At 35.8% G+C, this 20,773-nt stretch overlaps 2 protein-coding genes and 1 pseudogene across 2 annotated transcripts; 2 read left to right on the top strand and 1 right to left on the bottom strand.

Moving 5' to 3' along the window:
• The first annotated feature begins 1,247 nt into the window (after nucleotides 1–1,247).
• Nucleotides 1,248–6,749, top strand: LOC132045914 (MACPF domain-containing protein CAD1-like). Its single transcript, XM_059436486.1, has 7 exons — nucleotides 1,248–1,878; nucleotides 3,513–3,751; nucleotides 3,868–4,063; nucleotides 4,189–4,272; nucleotides 5,280–5,463; nucleotides 5,555–5,718; nucleotides 5,913–6,749. The coding sequence occupies exons 1-7, from the start codon at nucleotides 1,621–1,623 to the stop codon at nucleotides 6,540–6,542; spliced, it is 1,755 nt and encodes a 584-aa protein (XP_059292469.1). The 5' UTR covers nucleotides 1,248–1,620; the 3' UTR covers nucleotides 6,543–6,749.
• Nucleotides 6,750–8,505: 1,756 nt separating this feature from the next.
• Nucleotides 8,506–13,399, bottom strand: LOC132045916 (expansin-A10-like; annotated as a pseudogene).
• A 3,430-nt stretch (nucleotides 13,400–16,829) lies between these two features.
• On the top strand, nucleotides 16,830–18,364 carry LOC132045917 (uncharacterized; the record flags this gene model as incomplete). The annotated part of the gene is made up of 3 exons (XM_059436487.1): nucleotides 16,830–17,072; nucleotides 17,147–18,044; nucleotides 18,129–18,364. Coding segments are annotated over exons 1-3 (1,377 nt in total), but the record flags the coding sequence as incomplete, so codon positions are not given.
• Between the last annotated feature and the right edge of the window lie 2,409 nt (nucleotides 18,365–20,773).

Below are 20,773 nucleotides of genomic sequence, written 5' to 3'. Positions count from 1 at the left end.
TAGTTGTCGAGTTTTCTTTTTGCACAACCCTTAAGAAATTATAATTAAAAAGTATCTTTTACTAATTTGTGCTTATCTCTCTTTAATAAATATGCATCCTAATTAATATAGATTTGACCTAATAGGATAAAATTGAATAATTTCATCTTAATTTTATAAAATAACAAGTATTTTGCAATAAATATTTTTAGTTGTCAAGATTACTAAAAGTATTTATCCAAAAATACTTTTCATTTTATATAAAATCAAGATGAAATTAATTATTTTTATTTCATTTTATCTTTATTATTAAGTATTCATGAAAATAATCAATATTGATAAGAGTGTAATTTATAGAGAAATAAATAATATTTATAATAAAAATGCACAAAGGAAATATGACAAGAAAAATAGTACAAGAGAGTAAGGGTCGTTGTACCAAACAAAGTATAAAGTGCATCCCAAATTTAAAGATGAAATATTCCATCTTATATCATTAATCCTGGATTTATTTTATCTCATCTCCTAGATGGGATAAATTAATTCCAAGAGATGTGATAAATTAGTTCCAAAATTATAATTAAGGGATAATTTTGATTACGTACCGAACGCCCACTAAAAGTCTGAACAGTCAATGCCTATTTTGGACATAAATGTTAGAATTAGATACTGAGACAGAAACAACAAAAGTACACAGTAAAGAAACATAAGGAGTTGCTAGATAATATATATATACATATATGCTAGAATATATATATATATATACACACCATGTAAACAGATATTACTATAATATATAAGAGCAAATGTGAGGACTTTTGTAGTCCTCACAATAATTTTTCAATTTTTTAAAAAACTTTTTAATTAATTACTTTTATGTCTTAATCTTATTTATTTAAGTCAATTTTTTTTATTTTTTTATTTTTAAAGTCCTACTTTTCAAAATCGCCTATCGAACCCTGGGACTTTTATAGTCGCCACAATAATTTTTAAATTTTTTTAAAACTTTTTAATTAATTACTTTTAGGTCCTAATCTTATTTATTTAAGTCAATTTTTTTATTTTTGTTTTTAAAGTCTACTTTTCAAAAGCTATCGAACCTCCTACTCCATTTTTTACGTTATTTGATTTTCTGATTGGTGCTCAATATCCGCATTTGAGCTCAATTAATTCAGATAATTCACACTGCATCGCGCCTATTCGGGGTAGCGCTTCCTCCAAACGGGCCTCACATAACTAGTATATATATATACACCCAAGTTTATGTTTATGTATAGACAGTTAGACACAGATATCTGAAATCTCCATGGAATATTCAAGATCAAGATACTTTTACACTATTTTATGGGTAAATCTTTTCTTGGTAGTATTTTCTTTAGTCAACCTTAAAACAGCTCTATATACTTGACTTAGCTCATCTTGAGAGTTTTTTGATATATGGGGTTGTAAAAAATTACAGCTTTTTGGTTAGTGGGTTGGTTGTCTAATCTTGAAAAGATTGAAACAGTTTTTTTTTTTTAATTTTTAATTAATATTACTGGGTTGTGGATTGATTGTTTCTAGAATTAGTTGAATTGCGTTTTCAGATTTTTGTATTGGATTAAACTTTGTCTTTGGGGTTAAACAAATTTTTGTGATGTGATGGAGGATAAGGCAGCAGCTTTTCATACAGTTATAAATGCAGTACAGGCACTTGGTAGGGGGTTTGATGTGAATTATGATACTAGGTTGCTCTATTGTAAGGGAGTGGTTGGGTCTAGGGTTGTAGAGATTAATGAAGAACATACAAGGGATCTCTGTTTATTTGATGATATTGTTCTGCCAAATGTCTCAAAAGATATTAAGAACTTTCAAGAACCTGGTGGTAGGGATGGAACTAGAGTTTGCTCTTATAATGAGGTATGTACTAAGTTGTTATGCTCTATTTTGAGTTTTTTAATTAAAAGAATCATTTGTTACTCTTTTTTTGTCAATCGATGAAGCGCGCTGACAACTTTTTGATGTCGAATTGATATTTGAAACGAGCGAAATGATTAATTACGTTAAAAATAAGTGCTCCAAGTTTGTAATCTCATGTTTGGAATTGGAAACATTGAACATTATGATGGAGTGCATCCATTTGATTGTTTTGAAACAGTAGTCTCGATATTTTCATGCTATGCTCAAGTTGCAACATTGAATGATTCTTTGGTTGAAGTTGATTTCTGTTTAATCCAGGATATAACTTGTATCCTTTTTTGCTTTCCGGAGGAAGAAAAGTTAATCTTCGTGCAACCCTGTTGTCAGTTAATGGTATTTATGTGTGTTTTTTGTATGAATGTTTTGCATGTGCTACTATGTTTAGTGTATGTAATAAACATTTCAGGCGAAAGAAGGCGAAGCTGCTTGTTTAGGCCAGTTGCCAGTTAACGGTATTTATGAGCACTTTCAGTATTCATGTTCTGCATGTGGCTGTCATTATGGTATGTAATAAACATTTGAGGAGAAAGTAGCCACTTGTTTAGGCCTGTGGTAGAGATGAACTGAAGAAATATATGTTTAATAAGATCTCTGTGTGGTGTCATAAGATTAGAGATCAGAGTTTGTTATTGATTAGTTAATGACACACCCCAATGAAAAGGTGACGTAAGTGAATCCCGTGAAGCTAACCTCAAAATAACATTGTTAATCCCAGGCTTGGATTTGGGTGGAAAAGTTGCAAAGTAGAAAAAATAAAATTAGCATAAATCTTTGATGAAATCAATATAATCACCAATATACATAGTTACAGGAGGAAGGGTGGATGCACAAATGTGATATTTGAAGCTTTCAATGACCTTATCTTCAGAGATTTCTGTATCAGACTAATTGTTTAGTTAGATGGGATACTGAAAAGCTAATATAGCGGTCAAGTTCCAAAAGAACAGTTTTTAAGGGACTGGATAATTACGCCTCATTGTCATCGTTCTAAGACATGATCATTCTGGATATAAAAGGCTAATATGGCCAAAATATATGAACATTACCTTAATCTGCTCATTTTCCAGTGAAGGAGAACATACTATGATGGTATATTTGAACGTTGTATTCTCAAGATGATGGAGCAAAATGTGATTTTTACAAAGAAATATATTCGCAAAGAAGTCACTGAGTTCCTGAAACAGATCACACACATACATATTTTTGCTTGTCTTTTTCATCAATATCATTGGCTCTCTTCATGTGAATTCTATATCGAGAAATGGTTTTCCAGTCTTATCTGTATCACGGTCATGTTTCTTGGAAATAATTCGTGAATTATAATTTCACAGTCTTGTGGTCCGGCCCTTCCCCGGACCCCGCGCATAGCAAGAGCTTAGTGCACCGGGCTGCCCTTTTTATAATTTCACAGCCTTATTACTATTTTCCATTTACCTTTACTTGGTACCTTCAAATATTGTAACTAAAACTTAGTTGCGGGTGATAGCACTTTTTGTTGATATGTAGTTTCTGGTACTTAATCCAGTTTCACCAAAGTTTTCCCACCTAACGTGTTTGATTGTTGTTGATTGCAGATGGTGGAATATTTTAATAAAAAGGCTAATCTGTCAGGCCATGATCCTATTGGTAGCTTCAGTGTTGCATTCAGTTACACTGGTTCAAAGCATATAGATACTGCCAGTACAAAGACACTCTGTATGGATGGATTTTTCATACCGCTTTCTAAGCTTCAACTCATGACTTCCCCTCTAGTCTTGCGGGAAAATGTTAAAAGAGCTGTCCCAACATCATGGGATCCGCCAGCATTGGCAAGGTTGGAATTCATCTTGGTTTTTTTTTTTGTTACAAGTGTCTATAGTTAAGGTGTAAGATACCTTTTCAAGAGCTTCTATTATCATCTAAAGCAAGGGTTACTCCTGTGTCTTACAGCTTCATTGAAAATTTTGGGACGCATGTAATTACATCTGTAACTATTGGTGGAAAAGATGTAATTTATGTTAAACAGCACATATCATCACCTCTGTCCACTGTGGAAATAAAAAATTACGTTCAAGACATTGGAAATCAGAGGTTCTCCAGCACAGAAAACCTTACAAGTTCAGGTTTATTGAGATACCAGGATAAGGCTAGTTCCATATAATTTCTTTGCTTTCGATCTCAAAAAACCTTTATTTATTAATGTTTTATATAGTCTGTTTCACCCTTTGAGATATACTGTTCTGACTCTTCCTTTTGTTTAAAATTTAACAGGCTGGTGATCCGTCCCTTTTCAATAATCAGGGGATATATCCCCAACCCGCTAGTGCGCCATATATTCCCGGAAATGGAAAAGAGGTTTGCCACCTTCCCCTTTGCCATTTTTCTTGTTGGTTTCTTTTGTAACTTTTTAAATCCCGTAAGGTTCGCTTGGATTAATTTAGGATGACGAACGGAGGTAAAAATTTAACGTGTAAAATCTGTTGTACTATATAGGGTGAAATATTATTAGAGGATTAATACTTATTCAAATGTCAAGGTCTAAAATACCCTTTATCCTCTTAATAATTTATTTGCCTTTTAATGGTTCTTTTAATGTTTTATTGTGCTGCAAAGATTTTTTGATACTCTCACCAACCCTATTGTGTTGCACACTTCAATGTTTAAGACCTCTCAAAATTCTTTACGTAGTTCAACAAATAATTATATTTATACAATCTCCACAAGTTTTAAAACCTCAAAGCCTTTTAACGAATTGATCAACTATTAATCTAAAAATTCATATCAAATGGGATAGAGGTAGTATGAAGCACGAAATTTGGCTGAAAAATTATATGCTTCATAGACATGTCAAAAACATGATAAATTGCCCTAGCTTTGGGGGTACTGAAATGCTTTTTCCTCCAGATCCCGAGTGAAAGCTGTTGTGTTGCCTCTAGCCTATATGCATCTGTATCGTACATACACGATATATATTTGTTGGAATTACAAGAATTGTCCTTCAAACTAGGTAATAGTCTCACATGATCTCATACTTTGCCCAGCTGGATGAATGAAGCAATAGAGGAACAAGGGGGAATAGGGGGAGTTGTGTGTGTGTATGTGTAAGACCAAGAGAGAGTGAGTCCAACATCAAACATTGGAGGATAAAGTCTTTGAGTGTCAATTTTATTGTAGAGTTCTACCTACTACTGGCACGTTTTTTATTAAGTTTATTCATGGTTTTATTGAACGAATAAGGGGAAGGTTTGCTCTGACAGTCTGCATAATTGCTATGAATCATCTGCAGTGTTAACTTTGCTAACTTTTCCGATTATCAATGGGAGCTTGAGGTTTAACTTTCTTTTGGTTGCCATCTCATGCAGGATGTTACAGTCATTTTCAGAAGAAGGGGAGGGGATGATCTGGAACAAAGCCATACTCAATGGGCAAAGACTGTTAGATCTTCTCCAGATGTTATTGAGATGACGTTCGTTCCAATCATTCTGCTTCTTGAAGGGGTCAAAGGGAAGGATTATTTGGCATGGGCTATAAGTCTTTATCTTGAATGTAAGACACTTTATCCTTCAACGACATATATAAGCAGTGAGCTTCCTTCATTGATGGTGATAAGTAATCCTAGTTGCATGATTTCTTGCAGACAAACCCCAAATCGAGGAGCTTAGATATTTCTTGGAGTTTCAGATCCCGAGAGTATGGGCCCCTGTACATGACAGACTTCCTAATCAACATCGAAAGGAACCTGTTTGCCTGTCTCTTCAGTTTAGCATGATGGGGCAAAAGCTTTATGTTAGCCATGAACAAGTATGCTAATGTCTTTGTTTCCAAATTTAAGGAGCTTACTAGTTGATGCTGGAGTACAATCTGAAGGATAGATGAAACAAAACGTTTAGACCATAATGTTTCTCATTTTCAGATATCCCGGCCATCTTTTTTACTTCAGCTAATAGTAAATCATCAAATGCCTGATCTCTGCTCTTGGTCTTAATCCACTACAGGTGTCAGTGGGACGTAAGCCCGTGACCGGCATGCGGCTATATCTTGAAGGGTCAAAGGGGAATCGACTATGCATCCATCTTCAGCATATGGTTTCTCTTCCTAGGATCCTCCAACCATACTGGGAAAGTCATATAGCAATTGGCGCTCCAAAGTGGCAGGGTCCGGAAGAACAAGATAGTAGATGGTTTGAACCGGTTAAATGGAAGAACTTCTCACATGTGAGTACTGCACCAATTGAGAGCCCTGAAACTTTCATAGGAGATCTTTCTGGTGTATACATAGTTACGGGAGCCCAGCTTGGAGTCTGGGATTTTGGGTCGAGAAACGTTTTGTATATGAGGCTCTTGTATTCTAGGTTACCAGGCTGCACTATTCGAAGATCATTGTGGGACCACACACCGAATGACAAGTTAAGGAAACAGGTCGATAGTGGGAATAACAATGGTGATCAAAGCTCAATTACAGGACGGAATCTTACAGGCAATAGGTTGGCAAAGTTTGTCGACATGACAGAGATGAGTAAGGGACCTCAAGATCCTCCAGGTCATTGGCTTGTCACAGGTGGAAAACTTGGTGTTGAGAAAGGGAAAATTGTTTTGAGGTTAAAGTATTCTTTGCTAAATTATTAGTAGTTAATAGTGTTTGAACATGCAGCACCTGGTTCTAGAAAGGGAGAGATGGTGTTTTTAGTATATATTGGTGTTTTGGTTGTTCTTGTGTACTCTCTCTATATGATCCCTTTGGAGAAGAATGTATACTTAGTGGTTTGGATGTGTAAATTTCTCAAATTTCGCTGCACAATTATCTTCTCTATCTGGAATTAGTTCTTCAGAAAATATCACTTATCTTCTACGTTGTCCCAAAATGACCAAGTTTAATGACTTGACAAGTCAGCTCTTGCTAAACAGGAGATTGTTTTGATATTTTCTGCATATATTATTATAACCGTAGTACTCTCATAAATGGAGGGTGAGAAACAACCTAGGCACCAAGAAAGTAAAAAATGCTGATTAGGACCAAACTGTGAACGTCACAATATTTATCATCGAGCTTATAGTTCACCCAATCATATTGATTTCTCTTAAAGTGTAACAATGCCACTTAGCAACTATAAGTGGCAGTAAATGTTACTGGATAACCCCAAACCTCGCGGAAACGCATTCGATATTGTCTCTAGTTTTCGAATGCTGAAGCTAAAATACTACTAGTCAAACACCCTCGTATAAATTGGGATGGAGGCAATACTTTTTATGTAGTTTTCAAATATGTAAATTTTAATTCGAAAAATTAAAAGATTCCATTTCCAAATGTAGTGTCAAATTAAGAAGTTTGAATCTCCAAAAAACGAAAAGAGTCGCGTAAATTGGAATAGAGGAAATATTAGATTATTCACATCAATTAATATAATAACATAACATTTGCTTCTACGTAGATTACAACTTGTTTCATTTGCTGTACTCCACTTCTTGCCAGGTGCTGTTTTTAGTAGGGGTGTACATGGACCGGGTTGGTTCGGTTTTTTTAAACATCAAACCAAACTAATTGCATCGGGTTTTTTAATTTATACACCAAACCAAACCAATAAAATTCGGGTTTTTCAACCTCGGATTTTCTCGGGTTATTCGGTTTTCTCGGGTTTTTCGGGTTTTTTTTTGGAATAGTCTTGATACAAAATATATAACTTTTACTTCAAATATTTCTTTAGTCCTAGTAAGATACAACTATATAATTAAAGTGTTTCATAAGAAAATAACACAAAATGAGAGAAGAGTGATGACATTGTAATAAAATATTCAACAAAAGATAATAAAATCGGTTAAAATAAATATTGCTAATTAATAAGCCATAAAGAAAATGACCATAATCTAAAAATACTAAGTCATGCTAAAATAAGTACGGCTAATAAGTATTAATTACATGACAAGAAAAAAAAACTTAAGTTATGTATTTTCACTCTCTAAACCAATTATACAAAACTAAAGAATAGATATCCAACATTATTTTCATTCCTAGTGGTAAATTGAATTTCTTTTGCTAGTATTAGTGTTGAGTTGGTTTTGGTGGACTTTATATGAGTTACTAACATCCATAAGATATAAAACTTATTGACATTCAAAATTCTAAGTTCAAGCTTGAATAATATGATAATAGATAAAAAATTACGAAAAAATTAAGAAATATTTACAAATTACATTACAAATAAATATTTTTATATATAAAATATTTTAAAAATTGAATACATGTAATGTCGGGTTGGTTTGATTCGGTTTGACTTTTTTTAGCTAAAATCAAACCAAACCAATTATGATCGGTTTTTTTTTTTCAACACCAAACCAAATCAAACCAAACCACTAATCGGGTTTTTTTCTCGGTTTGACTCGGTTTATCGGTTTGGTGCGGTTTGTCGGTTTACTTTGTACACCCCTAGTTTTTAGACCTCAGCATTATAAATTTGCGACAGTAAATCAACACGGCGTAGAGACTTCGGTTCGGTTTTCCCATGTGTTTTTTTTTTAGTGACAAATAACTTCATACATATTGTTTGAAAAATAAAGACCTCCTTAATAACTTGCTAAATTCATGTAACTTGTCTTAGAATTGACCTCCTTCAAAAGTTTGTCCGAATTGCCAATTGGCTGGAGCAACATTGTAGCATGTGACTATCCGTTCATCACTGGCTATTCCTTTGAAAGAAAGGCTTTGTCCATTAAGGTATGACTGACTTTGCCAATTTTGACCCCAATTTCTTGACATGTCTTGCCAACCTGTTCTTGATCCTTTTATGGCCACTGAGCAGATGTAGTCTCCAGCACCACCAACGTTTATTATTAATACAAGATTAAAGTAGGAATGACCATTAATGGTGAACCTCATTCCTCCTTTCTTCATGCAAGGCACCCTGTTATATACCATAAGCAAATCTCCTTTAGACAAGATTGTGTTTTCTATGTCAGTTTTACAAAGTATAACCGGTCGGTCTCAAGCTCAGATAAAGGAGGATGTAGGTAGGTTGAAAGACGCAACGAAAATAATCAAATTATGAACGTTATGTTTAGAGGTAATTTTATTGTATTATGACTGAACTTTGACACACTATAGCAGTAAATTAGTCAAAACTTAGAAAAATCAAAAAATAATTTTTGACACATTAAAGTGGTTGAACTATATATATATTAGTTACTCGATAAATACAAATGGCGGAAGACTAATTTTTTTTGTAAAGTTCACAAAAATACTCTCTCTGTTTCAATTTATTTGTCTTACTTACTTTTGGATAGTCAAATGATATTTTCTTTGACCATTAATTATTTCAGCTACCCTCTGAATATTTTGAATTGTTAACTATTGTGGTTTATAGTAGTAGTACTTCTTATGTAGTTTACAAGATATATATTTTATTTTAAAAAAATTGAAGATTCTATGTCGAAATTCACATCAAACATTAGTTAGTTTGAACTTCGTACTCCAAATCAAGCCAAACAAATTGAAATCGAAGGCAGTAATAAAAAAGAAGTTACCGGTGTAATAAAACTTTTGACAACCCATATTATAAACATAAGACAAATAAAATGAATCTTGTACTACCTTCTATAGATGACGGGGACAATGCCAGCTCAATATAAAGCGATTTTCAACAAAGCAGGCTGAGCCAAATTGTTGCTCCCAATCGCACACGCAAATATACACGGTCGTACAAGTAATATAGAATTGTTAAGTCCAGATATTGTACCCACAGGGAATTATGATTAACTATTTACTAAATTAAACTAATGTTAATTATCTAAACAAGAAATAAAATCCAAATTTATATTTATAAACTAACTAAAAATAAAAGAAAACAAATAATGAACTTCAACCGAGAAAGAGCGGATTTTTATAGGAGAAGAGATAGATCTAGGGCTATGACTACTAACAATCCAGTTGAGTCTTCAAATCGTTCTACCTACGGGTTACTAGTTGACGGGTTAATTATAACTTTATGAGTATCTTCCGAGTTGCTCACAAGCTTGTAGATGCTACTATAACGCCTATTCCTATGGTCGCCAGAGGTAACAAGAACGCATTTACTTCTCTGTATTCAACTAAGCAAGGCTAAAGGGTATATTCCTATCCTCATTAGCGAAACGATTATATCGAACAAGCTCTATTTATTCTTATTACGCATGCAAAATCCCTATCCCTAGTTCAATTTACACGCCACAGATAGTGTCTAATTAGTGATCAAGTAACTAAACAATTAAGATCAAGAATAAATAAGCAACCCAAAAATATGAAAATTTAATAGATATAAACGATAATCAAACGTCAACTTTCATGTTTGAGCCAAAAATCTAGAACTAAAGAGTTTAGCTCCACATAAACATGGAGGAAAAATAACAAATCATCCGAATAAAAATGTAAAAATAAGTATTATAGAGAAAAGAAGATAAAACCCTGTAACTACGGCCTCCACAGAGGCTCCAAGCTCTCTCTAGATCCAAAGTTACAACTAAGGGTTTCAAGCTATCCAAAGTTATATAAAAATTGTGGCTTCTGAAATATTTATAGGTGTAGGAAAAAGCCCAAACAAAATAACCCCGCCCAAAGCTAATTGGGAAGAACTAAAATTGCGGATCTTTGTTTTCGCGTGGCGAAGCGCACAGCGAGCTTGTGCCTCGCGTTCTACTACGCTTGGCAAGTCTGGTGTAAATCCACTGAAGCACCAATCTTGTAAACTTATTTGCTGCCACGTCAATAACTTCAATTCAAGTTGCATGTTGTGACTTCAATCTCCAGACCATTGCCCCAATCATGATGTCCCTTTCTTTTTTTCTTTCCTTTTCTCTTTTCAATTTCTTTTCTCACTTTTTATTCAATTTTACAATTCTTTATTCCTACACAATAAAAATATAATATTAAGCATAACACAATATAATAATACTCAAAAAACGATTAAAAGTACTAAAATGTGAGACAATAATGTGTAAATATATGCATTTTTGATCGAACATCACCAAAGTGTTGAAGAGGAGGATTGCACCAGCCACCATTGTTATTAGCCAGGGCATAGTTTGGTGGGCAGAATTTTGTGGCTGTGAAAGTGATAGTACCACCTACCAGAGGCGAAGTCAGGATTTGAGGTTTGTGGGTTCGAAATTTTAAGTCATGACAACAATATCAAGCTAATGTATAATAACCACCAAACTAACGAACAAGTACGGGTGGGCGTTCGGTTCTTCGGTTATTCGAATGTGTGTACCGAACACCATTTGATCTTTTTCAAATTCGGTTGGTTTTTCTAATTCAATTTTTTCTGTATGAGCCTGATTAATGAGCTATTTTTCTATTTGTAAAATGAGCTACTTTAATTAAAAATGAGTTGATTATGTATACTCAAAGAACTAGACAAATAATCAAAGGCAGAACTTTTGTTTGGAACTTAGCACGCATTGATGGAGGCTAACAGAAGTGACTAAGGAGTCTATTTTATGTAATCTTTTTTTTTTTTTTTTTTTAAGAGTGCACATGGTAAAAAACAAAAAAAAAAAGCACTAGAGCTGGGTTTTGAACCCACGTCTCATATGGAACACAAGGCTTTGCTAGCCTATTCCGCACCACTAAACCATCCGCTATATATCTTAGTGGGTTTGTTTGTAATATATAGATATATATTCACTGGATTTTCTAGTACTAGTACAGGGTATACGCAAAAGCTATTGGGTTCGTCCGAACCCCCCTATTGCACTGTAGCTCCGCCCCTGCCACCTACACAGTATCGAGGGGCCGCATTGGCATTGCACTTCAGTTCAAAGCAAGCTCCACAGCTCAATCCACTATTAAACAGTGCAGTACTCAAAGCTGCAGTGTTTGTACTAGGGGTGTACAAAGTAAACCGACAAACTGCACCAAACCGATAAACCGAGTCAAACCGAGAAAAAACCCGACTAGTGGTTTGGTTTGACTTGGTTTGGTGTTGAGAAAAAAAACCCGATCATAATTGATTTGGTTTGGTTTTAACTAAAAAAAGTCAAACCGAATCAAACCAACCCGACATTACATGTATTCAATTTTTAAAATATTTTATACATAAAAATATTTATTTGTAATGGAATTTATAGGTATTTCTTTTATTTTTTCGTAGTTTTTTAATCTATTATTATATTATTCAAGCTTGAACTTAGAATTTTGAATGTCAATAAGTTTTATATCCTATGGATATTTGTAACTCAAATAAAGTTCAAACCAAAACCGACTCAACACTAACGCTAACAAAAGAAATTCAATTTACCACTAGGAATGACAATAATGTTGGATTTCTATTCTTTAGTTTTGCATAATTAGTTTAGAGAGTGAAAATACATAACTTAAGTTTTTTTTCTTTTTCATGTAATTAATACTTATTAGCCGTGCTTATTTTAGCATGACTAAGTACTTTTAGATTATGGATATTTTCTTTATGGCTTATTAATTAGCAATATTTATTTTAACCGATTTTATTAGTTTTTGTTGAATATTTTAATACAATGTTATCACTCTTCTCACATTTTGTGTTATTTTCTTAAGAAACACCTTAATTATATAGTTGTATCTTACTAGGACAGAAATATTTGAAGTAAAAGTTATATGTATTGTATCAAGACTATTCCGAAAAAAAAAACCCGAAAAATCCGAGAAAATCGAATAACCCGAGAAAACCCGAGGTTGAAAAACCCGAATTTTATTAGTTTGGTTTGGTGTATAAATTAAAAAACCCGACGCAATTGGTTTGATTTGGTGTTTAAAAAATTCGAATCAATCCGGTCCATGTACACCCCTAGTTTGTACCATAACTTTGGCCGTACAAGTTGCCATATCCACATGCTCCTCCTGCAAAAAAAATATGTTCCTAAGAAGAAAATCTTGAGTACATGAAGTAAAAGTAAGAGTTAACTTCTCAGACAATCACCCAACTAACAACTTTTATCTACCGGAAATATCACCTGAATTGATTGAGTGACTTTGTAGGTGAAATGACAATAGTTGAGTGACTTTGTAGGTGAAATGACAATACTTGATTGATTTTTTTGTTACAAAACAAAGTTGAGTGACTTTCTGAGATAATTACCACTAGTTGAGTGGCTTTTGTGTTACAAAACAAAGTTGAGTAAATTTTTGAGTTAAAAACTGTTAGTTGTGTGAGAGAAATTAACTCATAAAAGTAACACCGACCGGTTTTGCTGGTTCAAATATATAAATACATTAAGATCAATATCATTCTGACCTAGCTAGTGACTCTAGATTCTAAATTCAACTCTGCTATTAAATCAAATTTTTAGGCAAGAAATATCTTGTATAAATACATACCCATTGTACCGGAAGCATCAGCACCGCCATAGAATGTTGCATGGGCATTGTTCCAACCACTATAAACTCCACTGTGAGAGAATCCATAAGTGTGTTGTACACATGCAAGAAAGAGAAGGAAGAGAAATGGCAAATGATGATACTGCTTTTGCTCATTAGCCATTTGGTGGTGCCCCATGAAAAAGTTTAGAAAATTTTATTTTAGGTTTATGACTTTAAATGTATGAACTATGAAGGATACACATAATGCATATATAAAAGTGTCACGTTTGAACCGGCCAATTAAGAACCTAACCAAGTGATTGAATTTAATTCACGCAATGCATAAAACAAAAACCATGCATTTATGTTTTCTTTTAGTTTTCATAACTTAATTGGCAGAGGCAGATCCAGAATTAGATGACTATGGGTGCCATCATTACAAAAAAGCTGCATTTTTTGAAAGACGAAATTTACGGACGCCGTCAATCTACAATTTTGTTAAGATAACCGAAAGACACTATCGAAAAACCAATTAAATTGATTTTTTTATTTTCTTAATGAAACCGACAGAACTGGCGGAAGTACGTTGGTTAATTTTTCTGCGCGAAATAATAATAAAAATTCTAATACTGTCTTCTTTTAAATTTAATTAACCAAGGTGGAAATATTCAAGGGAATTCATTGGTTTTTTTGTTCCGAGATGATAATTTTTGATAAATAATTATCTGTCGGTTTTGTCCCTTGAGAAAGGGCATGTTCTTAGTAGTGCACTTCAGTAATGCAAACATACCACTAGTTAATAAGATTGAATTAAGGTCTACATTCAGTCGGTTCGATCCATTTTGAATTAATTAGGTTCAATTCTATCCGTTGTGCATTAGTTTAGTTTAGTTTAAAATCTTTGGTGCATAAATGAAAACATGATCACCAAAGCGAATAGTTTTGTCCAAGTCGACTAATTTTCTCAATTCAAATTTTATCGAAATATGTGTAAAATATAAATAAGATGAATTTTCAACAAGCAAAAACACCCCTTCAATCTACGTATAGCTAGATTAATATCATATCTGTTAATATTATCACTCTAAATAATTTTGGAAATTAAGAAAAGAGTAACAAATGGATAAATATAAAAATGATTAAAATTATATTTAAATAAGAATTTCATGATCCAGCAAAAGAAAAAGAAGCAAATACATAATTTAATAAAATAGGATTGTGAAAGAGAAAAGAGCAAGAAAAAAAAAATTAAGAAAAAGAGTATAAAGAAACGGGAAAAGGGAACACTAGGCTGGGCCATAAAGATAAATGGGGAGAAAAAATGCTTCAGAGTTCCATGGGTCTCGATCCTAGGACCAATTGTTTCAAACTTAGAAGCTCAGTCGTGGCACCAACAGTCAATTTGTGACTTCGGTGCCACTCTGTATTTATTATAATATTTCTGTATAAAGTACCAGTGCATACTAAATTTTACCCGAGAGTCCGAGTGCTGTGACACCCCAACCCACTACATAGATCCGCCCCTGTTAATTGGGCCCCTCACCTTTTTTTCTTCATGACAAGGTTATCACTAGATACAAATTGCTCAACAGTTCTTAAAGTTATATACTAGCTCTTTCTTCCACGAGATAAGCCAGACAGTGCACGTGCTACTTGCTAAATTGTCCTTATTCTTCTGTGACAAACAAGAATGTTCTTTTTTTTTTTAAAAAAAAAAGGGACTGTCAATGAAGAAAATATGAAGTCATGGAAATAATTAAAAAAAATCTTCAGTTTTTCTTTTCCTTCCAAATATTTTCATTATTACAGCCTTTATTATCAGCAAATTGATACCAAGATTTTCCTGTTTTGACCATCGTTAGGGATTACCCCGTTTCAGTTTAGCCACACTGGTTATATAGAGTTAGAATTATATAAACTGTAAAACTTTTTGTACATTTTCAAGTCACATGTACTTGTCCAATAATGTTAACATTACAATCCTATTTCTAATAGAGAGTTATATATATGTTTTGATTGATCTGAAGCGCAATATTTTTTTATATACTCAAATATTAGCCAGAGTATGTAATTGCACTATACAACAATAGTAAGAGGAATATTCTCATAACGAAGGATTTACCAGGAGGTAAGACATTATTGCTACTATACTAAGAGAGGGAATTATTCCCTGGTTCGGTAAAAGTTACGAGGAGGTAAATTACTCTATTCCGCTTCTACATGTATATGAGTAACTTGGAAACGGTAAAAACCAAAGCAACTTGTACTCGGTAAGAATCGGGGTAAATTTTAGAGCTGTCCGATATGAGACCGAAGAAGAAAGAGGTTGTTGGCCATCCGAGGGAACAAGGACTGAATGGGTCATGAATTCATTTACTCGGTGTCAAAACCGACGGTATGTTGATGGGCACAGAAATCCCGAACCAAAAGCGAATATGCCCAACATAGGCTCGGTGAATCCGTTATGGGACAGGCCACGCGTCATCTGAACGTTCCGCCATTTGCGCTGACAACAGTACGGGTGTCAGACAAAGACGGACGCCGCCTTATCCATTTTAGGGTTTTTTTTCTAGAAGGGCCTTTCTCAGATTGCCCATTTATTTTTAGCTATAAATAGGGGTCTCCCCCTTTCTTTTTGAGGTTAACTTTTCCATCATTCTACACATTTGTAATCAGAAAAGTGGCAGTGAAATCTTCTTAAGTGTTTTGGCTCAGTTAAAGAAAGCAACCTTCAAACCGGACCTGTTCTCAGAGCTTACAAACTTGTCTTCTTAAGATCTCTTTACTATTATTTATCAATATATTACCATTTACTTGCTATTATCTTATATTATAAATTAATCTAACCAAATATCCTATCACCCGCTTATAAATTTAATTGTTATCCCTTTTTTTAGGGTAAACAGTTTGGCGCCCACCGTGGGGCATAGGATAATAGTGGTTGTTTAATTTGGTACTTCCTCTTTCACTTATTCTTTAAAAGTTTGTGTTTCAGATACGTTCGAGATGGTAAGTAGTGGTCGATTCGGACACGTGAACAACAACGAAATAGTCGCGGAAAACGACAATAACCCGTACCCCCTGCTGACCCGGCCAACCCAATGCTTTCAACTCGATCGAAGGCCTTAACCACCAGAATACCGTCAACCAGGAGAATGCCACCCTTCCAGCCACGGATCCTTTGAATAGCAACAATTCAGCTACTTTACTTCGGGCGCAAGCCCCAAAAAAGCCAGATGTCCCGGATGAGATTAGCTTACGTTTGATATTTGAAATGTTGCAGGAACAACAGATTGCTATAGCTTAGCTCCAGAACAAAGACAACAAAGCAGTATCGGCAAAGCCAAATCGGACTACCGAACCAAGGCGAGAGGAGGCCCGGATAGTCGAGAGCGACGGATCCGGGGATGGTTCATCTATCGAGGTTTTGAAAATGCTCAAAACTTTGGCTATGCGGGTCGATTCCACGGAGAAAAGGGTGGAAACATACAACTCTCGGGCGGATCAGATCCCGGAAGCACCTCCGATCCTGAAAGGACCGGATTCAAAGAGATACATTCAAAGGCCTTTCTCCGAGTGCAGCCCCGAAGCTAATCCCAAAGAGGTTCAAGATGCCGGATATTCCGAAATGTGATGGGACGACGAACCCACAGGAGCACGTGACCTCGTACACTTGTGCCATAAAAGGCAGCGATGTCGAAGAGGATGAAATCGAGTCGGTGTTGTTGAAAAAGTTTGGTGAAACACTATCCAAAGGGGCATTGACCTGGTACGACCATCTGCCCGAGCATTCCATCACTTCTTTTAAGATGCTCGCAGATACGTTTATCAAAGCCCATGCCGGGGCCAAGAAGGTACAGGCAAGAAAGGCGGACATTTTTAGAATCACCCAAAGAGATAATGAGCTGCTCCGAGAGTTCGTGAACAGGTTCCAAAAGAACGAATAGAGATCCCTTCGGTCCTAGAAGAATGGGCGGATCCAGCTTTCACTAAGGGACTCAATCCCCGAAGCTCAACTGCCTCGTTTAAATTAAAGGAGAACTTATTGGAATACGAGGCAGTAACTTGGGCCGATGTCCATAACAGGTACGAATCCAAGATTCGAGTAGAGGATGATCAACTTGAACTTGCCCCCGGTCCGATAAGTGGAAGTAAGAATTTTGAGAGATTGAGGAGGAATTATGAACCGGAGAAAAGGCCATCAAGGGATAGGTATCGACCGTATTCTCAACCGGAGAAATCCAGCTTTAGGTCGGATAAGGGAAAAAGCGGCCCTAGTCATCTATCGAATAGAGGTGATAAGCGAGCTGATCGTGGATCAAACAGTCGAGGTTTGCTGTTTAGAGGTGATGCTAGTAGTTCAGTCAACAATAGGGACATTCCGAGATTATCAGAGTACAACTTCAATATTAACACCATAGATCTTGTTTCAGCAATTAGCCATATCAAGGATGCCAGGTGGCTGAGGCCATTAAGATCAGATCTGGCTCAAAGAAATCCAAGCGTGATGTATGAGTATCATAGTACTCATGGCCATAGAACCAAAGACTGTCGCCAATTGAGAGAAGAAGTGGCTCGATTGTTAAAGAACGGTCACCTTCGTGAATTCCTGAGTGAGCGAGCCAAAGGCCACTATAAAGGTAGGGAAAATCACAAGCAAGTCGAGCCCGTGGAGCCACAACACGTGATCAATATGATAATTGGTGGAACGGATACACCACGAGGACCGATGGTGAAAAGAATAAAGGTTTCAATCGTACGTGAGAAGCGGACCAGGGATTTTGTGCCGGAGGGATCTATTTCCTTCAATGATGAGGAGGCAGAAGGCATCATTCAACCACACAATGATGCGTTGGTAATTTCTATCCTTATTTTTAAATCTCAAGTTAAACATATTTTGATTAACCCAGGTAGTTCGGCCAACATTATCCGATGGAGAGTAGTTGAACAACTGAGGTTGCTAGATCAAATTCTTCCGATAGCTCGGGTTCACAGCGGTTTCAATAAGGCAAGCGAAACTACTAAGCGAGAAATCTCTTTGCCGGTCAACATCGACGGAACTATTCAGCAAACTGTGTTCTATGTCATCGAAGGAAAGATGAAATATAATGCATTACGTGGCAGACCATGGATTCATCGCATGAGGGTAGTACTATCGACATTGCATCAGATGTTAAAATTCCCAACTCTGGAAGGGATAAATACGGTCCGTAGTGAACAACCCGCAATAAGAGATATGTTCGCGGTCGAAGAGGCCTCCCTCAACCTGAAGGAATCGGTCCAAAAAGCTGTTGATGTCACGACCCAACCCCGTAGGCCGTGACTAGTGCCCGAGCTGGGCACCCGTACATACCCAATAACCAGAATCAGCATACAAATATTTACACATATACAAAGATCATACGTAGTCTCCAAATTGTCGCATGGACAAGCATATATATCACAGAAGCCAGCAAGGCTATCATAAGCACAGCGTCCCAAAACATATACAAACACAAGCCGACAAGGCTGCCACGGCGAATGGGACCGCCTAAAACATAAATCATACGAACACAGCTGAACAGTAATATGCACAACCCACATATCTGTCTACAGACCTCTAAGCAAAACAACAGAATCATATGACAAGACAGGGCTCCGCCGTACCCCTGAATAAACATATGCATATATACAACGGAAGAATATGTACCAAAATAGGGGCTCCAGAACAAGGGAGTACTCCAAAGTAGCAGAATAGGTGTCCTAAGCTGGCGGATCACCAAAGTGGGCGTCTGTACCTGCAGGCATGAAACGCGGTCCCCCCCGAAGAAAGCGGGTCAGTACGGAATATGTACTGAGTATGCAAAGCAAGAAATACAGTGAACAGAATCATAATCGAAACAAGAAGTACAGAAAATAAGTACAATATCCAGAATATCAAAATATTTACTTTTAAAACACAAATCATGCGTGGGGCTCAGGGAATATGGTCGCCCACCCGTCATTGGCGCCATAACACATCATACTCCAGAAGATTTCATATCTCCGAAACCCGACATATCCCATAACACATCATAACGCCATAACGCTGTTACACCTCAAAAATTTCCCCGTTAGCGTATAGTGAATAGACTCACGAAGGACATGACGTATACGAGGTTAGGATAAGCACGAGATAGTATTTGACGACCCTAATTAAGATTTTCAAAGACATTCAGGTTAAGGAAAGAAAGTTGTTAAGGGAAGCGAGTCATATGTTGGGCATCGGATAAGAAGTACGAGTATTAAGTTAATGGTGTCTTAATGACCCTTTGAGAAAGAGTTATAACATCCCTTAGAATGGTATTGAAGTAAGAAACAAGTGTTAAGAAGGTTCCATAAGGACCGGGGATCAAACGAGTCGACGAAACAACTCTCGGAAAACTGGGCAAACATACGGCCAGACATACTGGCCGTATAAGATCTACGGACCGTATGTCCAGCCGTAGATCCAGCCCAGCAAGTCATATTTCACTGGACCAAATATACGGTCCAACATACGGTCAGTAGATTTTATACGGACCGTATGTTGGTCCGTATATTTCCAGCGGGACTGAAGTGTATTTTATATAAGGGACCATTTTTCATTTCCATTTCATTTCCCACTTCACCTCTATACTTCAAGACCTCTCTAGAATATTCCACCCACTTCATCCATAAGAAAACAAGAGAAATAAAGGATCAACAACAAGAATTAAGGTGAATCAAGTGAAGGAAACCCATTAAAAGTCATCCAAGTCAAGAAATCCCAAGAGAGATAAAATAGGGTTTTGGTGCTAAGGGTGAATCGCCATTATAAGCTTATTCCTCCATCATCTAAGGTAAGTTTCATGATGTTTACATGTTGTTTGAAGTATTTATAAGTTGAAACACATGGATTGTAGAAGAGTACAACAAATGGGTCATCAAATGTGTAAATAGTGTCATTATTGAATAGTAGTTGAATTGAATCATGGAAATGGATATGTTGATGTTATGAATGTGTTATAAATGACCTATGGAACATGAAATAAGTGTTGGATATGAAAGAATACGACGATGGACTTTTAGTCATGAATATGGAGGATTGAAGTAGAATTATGAAATACGAATCATGCGAATGAATGACGATTGTTGTTAGTGATATTGTGATTGTCGTTATGAATGTTGGGAGTTGATATGGAATATGGCGGAATGTAGTATAAACAAAGGGAATACTGCCCAAATTTCTATAGCTCTAGTAAGTATGCTTTCACGACGATATAGCTAATGTCGATACAAATTATCTTGAAGGTATAAACAAGTGCATTAAAGGAGAACGAGCAAGCGATAGAATAGCTAAACGATAAAGGTATGTGAGGCTAATCCCTTCCTTCTAAGGCATGAGTCCATATGGCATGAATTTCCTATTTCATTACGAATGTCCTATCTTCAAGAAGGCTGCGAGCCATTATGCACGAATAGCCATACGAGATAAGAGATATGCTACGATTACGATAATGATAATGATGAGCTTAAACCTAGAGATGCTATAGCCTATGATGTGATGTTCCAACTA

Source organism: Lycium ferocissimum, unplaced genomic scaffold (assembly GCF_029784015.1).
Source record: "Lycium ferocissimum isolate CSIRO_LF1 unplaced genomic scaffold, AGI_CSIRO_Lferr_CH_V1 ctg8559, whole genome shotgun sequence".
In the NCBI taxonomy this organism is placed as follows: domain Eukaryota; kingdom Viridiplantae; phylum Streptophyta; class Magnoliopsida; order Solanales; family Solanaceae; genus Lycium; species Lycium ferocissimum.
This window is presented reverse-complemented; position numbering and strand designations above follow the sequence as displayed.

Coding starts and splice junctions, on each gene's coding strand:
- LOC132045914 (XM_059436486.1), top strand. CDS start 1,621: ATGGAGGATAAGGCAGCAGCTTTTCATACAGTTATAAATGCAGTACAG. Junction 1,879..3,512: donor GAGTTTGCTCTTATAATGAG/GTATGTACTAAG, acceptor TGTTGATTGCAG/ATGGTGGAATATTTTAATAA. Junction 3,752..3,867: donor GATCCGCCAGCATTGGCAAG/GTTGGAATTCAT, acceptor TGTGTCTTACAG/CTTCATTGAAAATTTTGGGA.